Source organism: Anastrepha obliqua, chromosome 3 (genome assembly GCF_027943255.1).
Source record: "Anastrepha obliqua isolate idAnaObli1 chromosome 3, idAnaObli1_1.0, whole genome shotgun sequence".
NCBI lineage: Eukaryota > Metazoa > Arthropoda > Insecta > Diptera > Tephritidae > Anastrepha > Anastrepha obliqua.
The window spans coordinates 139956848-139966566 of NC_072894.1; the positions used below are offsets into that span (position 1 = coordinate 139956848).

At 42.1% G+C, this 9719-nt stretch overlaps 1 protein-coding gene across 1 annotated transcript; it reads right to left on the minus strand.

Annotated features, from left to right (window-relative positions):
• Positions 1–7206: 7206 nt before the first annotated feature.
• On the minus strand, positions 7207–9423 carry LOC129242264 (uncharacterized). Its single transcript, XM_054878823.1, has one exon. It carries the CDS (start codon positions 9421–9423, stop codon positions 7207–7209), a length of 2217 nt encoding a protein of 738 aa, XP_054734798.1.
• Positions 9424–9719: the final 296 nt, after the last annotated feature.

Genomic DNA, 9719 nt, shown 5'->3' on the forward strand with positions numbered 1-9719 from the left:
GAGTAGAGGTTCTCCAACTATATTAATGGAATTTTTTTCGAGTTGAGTTATTTCAAAATAATAAATATCTAAATTTCAGCTTCCCGAAACTGTAATATAGGGATCCTAAAATACCGATTCATAAAAATTGAAAATATTGGCATTGCTAGTACGAATGTTTCAGGATTTCGAGTTTTTAATATCGGCATCCCGAAAGTTTCGAATAGCAAAAATCGAAAATATTGACCTCCCTCGTTTGGACTGACCAGTAAAACTAGCTATGGATTTGTTAGCAAATTCAAATTCTAATCTCAGACAAGCACTCGTTCGTAGTTTCCCTCCGCTAACTTTTTAAGCTGGTAGGGCATCCAAATCCTCGCCTTTTAGTTCACTAAGCTCTATTAGGTTAGGTTAGGTTAAATGGCTGCCCCAGCTTAGGGCACACTTGGACAAATATTCAAATATTCGTCCATTGTGATGCCATACAGGGGAGAGGAGAAAGGAGAAGGGAAGGTAGAAGGAGCCTTGGGATTAGAGACGATGATGACGATGCATTTTACGACGACGCAGATGGTGACTGATTTACGTTCATAAGTAGCCGCAAAAAGCTACTGATGAACTTCACCAAATTTGTGATATTTAGACCCCCTATATCCGCAGGCGTAGCGAAAAAATGAGAGCCCAGATGTCTAAATCTTTGTCAGACGAGAGCAGGGCAGCTAAGAAGAAGGTGCTGGGATGATTTCACTTCGTCTTCAAGACAGCTTCTGCAGAACGGACTTAAGGCAATTCCAAGTCTCACCGCATGAACACCTAACGGACAATGTCCGGTACGGATACCCACGAAATTCGAGAGCTGGGGCTTTGTTAGACCTTAGCCAGAAGGATCTCGCGATCTTGCACGTTTGCGCACTAGCCCTCGCTGAGTTGACTCGAGGTCCATCTTTCCAGGAGTAGACCACAGGTTCTTAAGGAACACCCTCCTCTCTCTTCGCGACGAAACCGTCTCCAAAGTTCCCTGTCTAGCCAGCTCATCATCCCAGCAGTTTCCCGCTGTGACTGGGAACCCAAATGAGCTTGACGTCGAAGTATTCGGATGCAATCGAGAGAGAAGCCAGACATTCCCCGACCAATCTCGAACGCACAAACAACGAGCCCAAGGCCCTAATTGCCGCTTGGCTATCGGAGTAAATATTTATTTCCTTAACGGTAATTACCGAGGTAAGCAATCCACTGCTTCCTGAATTGCGGATAGCTCCGCTTGAAAAACACTACTGTGGTTTGGGCTTCCGGAATTTAAGTTTGATGGGAAGCTCCTTACAGAATATTTCCCCACCAACCCTTCCGTCCAACTTCGAGCCATCCGTGAACATGTTTGCCATTCCTTGTCGCCAAATGTTACACCCCGCCCACTCATCCCTTGAGGGGATATGAGTAGAAAAAGGTCATATCTGAGTTCGCTAGACGAGAGGCCCCATCTTTTGCCGATAACGCCCCTGCAACCATACAAGACGACTGTTGCCTTCTTAATTCTCTCCTCAATGTATGGCTTCCACGACCACACCTCTGTCAAGGATAAGTCTCCGGCACTTCAGAGATCACCAATGGAGCGCCCACTATTGAGGGAAAAACATTCTAGGTACTTTGTATTTCCTCGTACATAAGACGAGCTCCGTCTTCAGAAGATTTATCGAAAGGCCGCAATTTGCGATCCAATTCATAACTAGATTCAGACAACCCTGCGTCAATTCCATCAGAGTATCAAGAAGCTTGCCTCTGACAATAAGTGCCACGTCATCCGCGTAGGCAATCACCTTACAGCCCCTCCCCTCCAGCTGCTCCAGCAGACCGTTAAGTACGGAAATCCAGAGTAGTGGCGAGAGAACACCGCCTTGCGGAGTACCTCTGTTCACTTGCCGGCGAGGCCCCATTCCGCCACGACCGTTCTATCGCTAAGCATTATGTGGATAAGCCTTATAAGTTCGGTTCCGACTCCTAGTTTACCTAGATACCTGGTGATTGCCTCCGGGAGGACATTCCTAAGCTCTATTAAGTATCACATAATTTTATAATTCGCACCAAGCAAGAACCTTGATACGTCTTCAGATTGGTGTGCTACCAAATATCTCGATGCTCTCAATCTCGATTTAAAATTTTTTGTTCTTATTTTGTGCGCTGTAAAAAAATCTTACCGGTATCCATTTGGAAGTAAATCATGCACTTTGTGCTACTTTAATCAGCTGATATATTCAATTTAGCCCTTTAAGTAAATTCAAAAACTAATTAGATTGAATTATGTAATCGGTTAGATGCTTACACATATTTAGGGACGCTACGGAGCTTGAAGCGCTTAAATGGGAAGTTCTCACTCAATCGTTGTTGAGTTCAGACCTGACACCAAGTCAAGTGATTACCACCTTTTGAATCATTAGCGAAGCTGTCTTTATGGTACAAAATGGGTCCTTAGAGAGACTTGCGAAAATAGGTTGGTTAAGAGTTTCAATATTAGGGGCGAGCGTTTTTTTGCTGGTGGATATATGAAATTGCGCTCAAAATGTATAGAACTTTGAACAAAATGGAGGATAATTCATCATTTTATCTAAATGGTATAATCCTTATTGTGCTAATTTTTTCATCGAAATAAAGCGAAAATTTGCTTAGATCTTTTTATTTAATTTAATAAATTTTGTAGCGCAAAAATAAGATACCGAGTTTCTATCACTTGTTTGCGTGCGGAATGTCTCTAGTGTCAAAATTATATGTGACTTAGACCATCTGGCTTGCTTCGATTGCCTTAAGAACAACAGTTCTTAGGGAAAAAGGTTTGCCCGGATAATGAAAATTATCACCACCAACCGAACTAAACCTGACGTTTCCGTTCTGCATCAGCCCTAAAATTTGTGTTTCACCTGAGTGACCATCAAAGGTATACATCAAAAAATGAGATTTCAAAACGCAACCTAAACTGGTCACATTTGATTTGGTAGTTGGTGTTGATTTTAACGGTGCTGATTGAGTAGTAGTGCAGCACAAACTATGCAATCCACACCAGAGAGTTAAAAGAAAAAGAAAAACAAAAATAAAAAGACAAAAATCAAGTATTGACTTACTATCTAACTGCACACATTGACGTAAATAGCAACCCCCTTACTTGACAACATTTTGCCCGAGATTGTGTCGACTCTTGGAATGGGGTTGCCCATGCATTTAGTCGCCGAGAGCATACAGCTGCAGATGTTGCAAACGCATAAAAATGTACGTAAATTCACAGAAGCGCAGATACATATTCATATGCAGAAAACACCGTTGTACGCGCTTTCGTTTTGTCACAGTTTTATTGAGCTGCTGTACGATTTTTTAGTTGCCTCTAAAATTCTTGCTTCGTCGTTTTCATTTTTGTTGACCAGTGTCGATTGATGGCTTTTTGCAATTTTTTCTCCTTTACAAATTTGCTGCACTGCTGCAATTACTCAAATGTTTGATTTGGGCCAGCGTAGTGTGAGTAGATTATATGTTCAGGCAGCTGTTCGTGTTGATGTGTACACTTCTTGCGGCATTTTCTACTTCTTCTTCTTGTTTGGCACATTGCCTGCTGAACTGATTTAACGGAGTTCTACACGCTGTCGTTCATGTGATAACTAAATATTTCAAGCTAAATCAAGTCCTGCTGGAGCAGACCAACATTTTTCGCATGCTTCCGAAGTCTATTAGACTCAATCCGTTACATTCACTTGGCAATGAATTGCGCTCCAGTTGCTCATAGAAGATACTTTGTTGCACATGCGCTTATTTTCTTCTTTTGAGGTGGGAATAATTTTGTTTTTATGAAAACACGATTCATTACATCAAAAAAACCACAACAATACAAGTTTTAATTTTTGAGCAAACATACTGTTTGAGGAGGAGCTGGTTTGCACCACCTGTGTACGCAATAAGCTTCGAAATAAAAAAAGACAAGCGCTAACGAATTCTCCACAACTTTATTACTTGGCGATCGCGTTAGAAGTGACCTTCTAATTTGTCGCAATATAATTTTATGCTATGCTTAGGTATATTGGTACATACTCATGTATATGTACAATATATAAAAAGAAGTAAAAGGAAATACAAAGAATTTTGGTACATTACAGTTGCAGTTATGATCACGCCATTTAGTGATGCAAATAATTAAAAATACCAATTAGTGATGCAAATACCGAAGATGCCAACAAGTGCTGCTGCGAACATCCTTCCCCCGTTGGAAGGTGTAATTTTCCAACCGCTTCAGTTTCAATAGGGAGCACAGCAATTCTTCCCACAGCTCGCTTGACTAATCCATTGGCAGTGTAGATACGAGCCACACCATCGGTTCCGCGAATTAAACTCTCCACGCGTCCTAGTCGCCATTTTAGTGGTGGAAGGTTTTCTTCTTTCAAAATGACCATATTTCCAACTTGAACAATCCCAGTTGATTTTCGCCACTTAACTCGTTCTTGCAGCAGTGAGAGATAAGAACTGCTCCACCTTTTCCAAAATACCTGCTGGATATGACAAACACGCTGTCATCTTAAGCGACTGATATCGAGGCCGGTTACGTCTGGTTCAACGACGGATGTAAATGGCGCACCTATGAGAAAATGAGCAGGTGTGAGCACGTTGAGATCATCTGGATTCTCTGAAATTGGACAAAGTGGACGAGAGTTAACTATTGCTCCGATTTCACATACAAGAGTACGAAGCTCTTCGAATGTCAGGATTGAGAGGCCAACAGTGCGGAGAAAGTGAAATTTCGCTGACTTAACAGCCGCCTCCCATAATCCGCCAAAATGTGGTGAACGAGGCGGAATAAATTTCCAAGAGATGCCTTCCAAGTTGCATTGATTAGTGACTTCAGTGTTATGGGAATTGCTTGAGAACAATTGACTTAACTCTTGCAACTCGTTTTTAGCGCCAACGAAGTTCGTCGCATTGTCCGACCAAATGGTGTGCGGTTTGCCTCTTGTGCAAATAAATCTTTTCAAAGCTGCCAAAAACGATGATGTAGAAAGGTCCTGAGTAAGCTCCAGATGACAAGCCTTCGTGCTGAAGCAGACAAAAACGCATATGTAGCATTTGATGGGTGGCCTGGTGCGAACTTCCGACTTGTAGTAAAATGGTTCACAATAGTCGATGCCAGTGGTGAAAAATGTTCTGTTAGCCTGAACCCCATGATATGCTCATAGATGATTGGTTTCAAACGGAAGCAACGAATGCATTTACTTATAACGCTAGCAACAGTATTGCGTCCGCCAATTGGCCAATATTTCTGCCGAATTGAAGCGAGTACGCTCTGCGGTCCAGCGTGTAGATATTTGCGATGAAAGTGGTCAATTAGTGCGTTTGTGACCGGATGATGTTTTGGCAACAAAGGTGGATGTTTTGCTTCAAACTCCAATAAAGAATTTTGCAGACGTCCTCCAACACGAAGAAGCCCAAATGAGTCGATAAACGGATTTAATGAGTGTAGCTTACTTGACGAATTAAGTTTCTTGTCAAATCTTAGCGCCTTGAGCTCAGCTGCAAAATGAATTTGTTGAATGTTACGGATTAGCAAATGTGTACCCATTTTAATATTCAGCGGAGTCAACGGTTGGCCATCAACGCGAGTACGGTGCGGTTGGCAAAAATAGTAAATGTAGGCAAAGATGCGCTGCAACCTTTCAAAGGAGTTGTGGTACTTGCAATCGAGTGTTATGTCTCGTAGTTGAGAAGCAACTAAGACCTTACGTCGCCGTTCGGGTAAATCAGTTAACAAATCCAGGAGATTAGGCCAATCCGATTGCCTTCTTGATAAAAATTGTGGACCACTCCTCCAAAGTTCAGAGTTTAGTAATTCTTTGGGAGTGCACCCCCTCGAAAGAATGTCTGCCGGATTCAAAAAAGTAGGCACATGATGCCAAGTCATACCTTTGGTTAGTGTTTGTATCTGGCTAACTTGACACAAAAATGTTGAAATTTGATGGTTGTTCGCGAAGCCATGATAGAGTGACCATTGAGTCTGACCAGCAGTGAACGGTGTGAGAATGTGGAAAATCTAGTGAAATGGGTGCCACCAATTCCGCAAGCAGCAAGGCTGCCGACAGTTCTAATTTAGGAATAGTTAAACTCTTGAGAGGCGAGACTCTCGACTTTGCACAAAGTAAGCATGATTTTAAAATACCATCACACTCCGTGTATACATTCGACACATGCACCAAACGCCGCCAAGCTTGCGTCGCAGAATGCGTGAATCTCCCAACTAGAATTAGGCGTCAATACAAAGCGAGGAAATTTAAAGCTGCTTACTAGACCAAGGTGTACACAAATGTCGTTCCAGGTAGTTTGCAACAACTGAGGCAAGCTTTCGTCCCACTGCAGTTTTTCCTTCCAAAGGATTTGCATGAAAATTTTTGCTTTCGTAATGACTGGCGAAACCAAGCCAAGCGGATCATAAATTTTAGCAATATATGAAAGTATCGTGCGTTTTGTCGTGCGTGCGTTATTACCAATAGGCGAAAATGAGAATAAGAAGTTATCAGTTTTAGGGTCCCAGATGAGGCCAAGAGTCTTTGCAACATCACTTCCATCGTGGAATTTAAGAAGATTCTCGCAATCTGAGTCAAGAACACCTTGCAGCGCGCCATCCTCGTTTGAGCACCACTTACGAATGTTGAATCCTCCACGCTGAAGTAAACCTTTAACCTCACGTCTGATCTCAACCACTTCTTTTATAGTATCTCCGCCTGAAATGAGATCGTCAACATAAAAGTCTCTCCTCACGATTTTTGCACCTATTGGAAATGACCCTTCTTCATCGTACGAAAGTTGATGCATAGCTCGTATTGCAAGAAAGGCGGCAGATTTTGTTCCGTATGTTACAGTATCTAACTTGTATACCTTTACCTCATCGAGTGGGTTCTCGCGCCATAAAATGCATTGCAGATATTTGTCTGGAGATGTCATACGTACGCATCGGTACATCTTGCATATATCTCCGCATAGAGCGAATTTACGAAAACGAAATTGTAAGAGAGTTTTGAACAGCTTTGCTTGAATAGTTGGACCCGCTAGCAAAAGGTTTGCGGAGCCATCGAATACGACGCGAAGTTTTGTCGTTGTACTGTCAAACTTTTGCACGCAATGGTGCGGTAGAAAAAATGTTTTTGTTGTTGGCCCAGGTGTTGCCAGTGACATGTGGTTCAGCGATATGTACTCACTCATAAAATGAATCTATTGAGTTCTTAAGTTATGATTATTTTCCAATTTTCGCTCTAAGCTTTTAAATCTGCGAAGAGCACGATTGTATGAGTCGCCAAGATCGCTAAAACCTGTTTTTGTTGGCAAACGCACTGAATACTCTCCCGAAGTAAGTCGAGAGAAATATTTCTTGAAATGCTGCTCGCACCAGTCATCTTCTTTAGATGGAGGGGGAGTAGAGTCGAAGCAATTCTCTATTTCCCAGAATCGTTTTACGATATCGTTCAATGAGTTATTATGTTGATGTTCAAATACGTTTTTGCTGCAGGCAGCGAGTGAGGATGATTGTTTGTTGGTGTATGAAACGCCACCAGCGACAACCCAGCCCAGTCGAGTTTTTTGCAGTAATGGCAAGTTACTAGCAATGCGTATTTGGCCAACGCACATCAAATCAAAAAACAAACCCGCGCCGATGAGCAAGTCAATGCGCTGGGGTTTAAAGAATAATGGATCTGCTAGATTAATGTTTGACGGTATTATCCATTCCGAAGAAAGGCTGAAGTTAGGTCGATAATCTGTAATACTAGGTGTGACCACAGCAGTGAACGAAGTGTTGTAGCCTTTATCTTGCGACTGTGCGAAAACGTCAATCTCTTTGTCGGCAACAAAGTTTGATTCGCCGATACCGGAAATCAAAATTGCACATTGTTTGAATGGAAGTTGCAGCATATTTGCCAAGCGAGCGGTTACAAAATTTATTTGAGAGGCCGAGTCGAGAATAGCACGACATGGAACGAAGTCACCTGAACGATTTTTGACTGAAAGTATAGCTGTAGCAAGCAACACATTACTATTGGCGCCCGATTTTGGGGCTTGAGCGACTGTACTTGAAGTTAACGATGAAATGAGTGTTTGCTGTGAAGTGGCTGTAGCTTCAATTGTTGGTAGGTTTGAAGACGGGGATATAGACGAGGTATGCGGGTTCATATGGAGAAGCGAATTGTGTTTGCCTGGGCAATGACGACAATGCCCAGACTTACACCGTTGTAAACTATGACCCTTGCGTAGGCAATTTAAGCAGAGTTGCAATCGCTTAGCTTCTTTGTAGCGCAAATTCGGCGACAAATTTAAAAATTTTAAACAGCTATTTATGTAATGTTCTTTCGAATCGCAAAATATGTAAAAGCTAGAGCTACTTGAGGATGCTACCAAAGCGTTTCTCATACCTTTGTTTGCATTCGAATGTTTACCGATCTGGTTGCTAAGTGTTTGCGTAGCACCTTCCAAATTTTCCATAATTCGGCACCGCTTCTCCAGAAATGAGGTCATTGAATTCAAAGTTGGCAGTGTCTGCATGGGCAAGTCCTCCTCCCACTTCTCCTGCGTCTTCTGATCGAACTTTCTAGTAACAAGATGTATGAGCAAACCATCCGATATTTGTTCTGGTGTTGCCATGGTGTTAAGTGCACGAAGATGGAAATTAAAATTGTCGCACAATTCGCGCAAACGATTGGCTGAACCTTTATTAACACTCTTCAAGTCGATAATCGCCCTAATGTGAGCCTGAAAAATAAGTAATTTATTATCAAATCGATTTTTTAATAGGGCAATGGCTTTGTCATAATTCTCCTCAACCGGTTCTAGCGAGCAAATTGTTTCCAAAGCGGCTCCTTGTAGACTAGCGCGTAAATGTTGGAGTTTCTCCACTTTGCTTAACTCGAGGTCCTTGTCAATAACGCTACTGAACATGGCAAAAAAGTTAGGCCAGTCAGTGTACGCTCCACTAAATTTCGGTATTTTCAGCTCAGGAAGGCGAGACCTTCTTTGCGATGAGAATAACGTTGGCGGCGATTCTTCCAATGCGAAATGCCTAGCAGTCGATGAATGCCTTACGTTTGTCTTCCGATGCGAATTGAGCTGACGCGACAGCTTTGCTTTGACTTCTAGGTACACGTCGAAAAATTTTGCTCGGCCTACTCCATCTAGTTCGCGTGGATCAGCTTCTTCGAGAATAGAATGCACGTGGTCAAAGTTGTCGTGAATGCTTTCAACGTACTCCATGTGGACAGAAAGTTCAGCTTCATCAAGTTCATCAAGACGATGCGACGACAGTGTTTTGTTTAACGCAATTAATTGGTGCTTAATCGACGCACTTTTCCTTTTATTAAACGAAATTGAATCGGAGTTGTTGCTCGTTGCATCGGATGATGTGTTGTCGATACCCCTTTTCGATTTGCTGCCTTTGGGCATTTTGGCAATACGATTAAATGTGTGCAGCACGACAGATGCGAAAAAATAGGAGTAGCTGTATTATCAGCAAATACCTCCGTTATGCGGTTATGTACTGGCGAACGAATTAAATTGATTTACAGTTTCAATAACTGCACTCAAATTTTTGCTTGCACGCAAATGAGAAAAATTTTATTTAGTTAAAACTCGAATAGTTATAACGCGAAAAGACTTGCACGCAATGAGCAAAATTTTATTTAGTTAAAACTCGAATAGTTATAACGCGAAAAGACTTCTAACCCGATCACGTCGGGGTC

Bases quoted from the DNA above. Each gene is read 5' to 3' on its own strand.
- LOC129242264 (XM_054878823.1), bottom strand. From the start codon at position 9,423: ATGCCCAAAGGCAGCAAATCGAAAAGGGGTATCGACAACACATCATCC.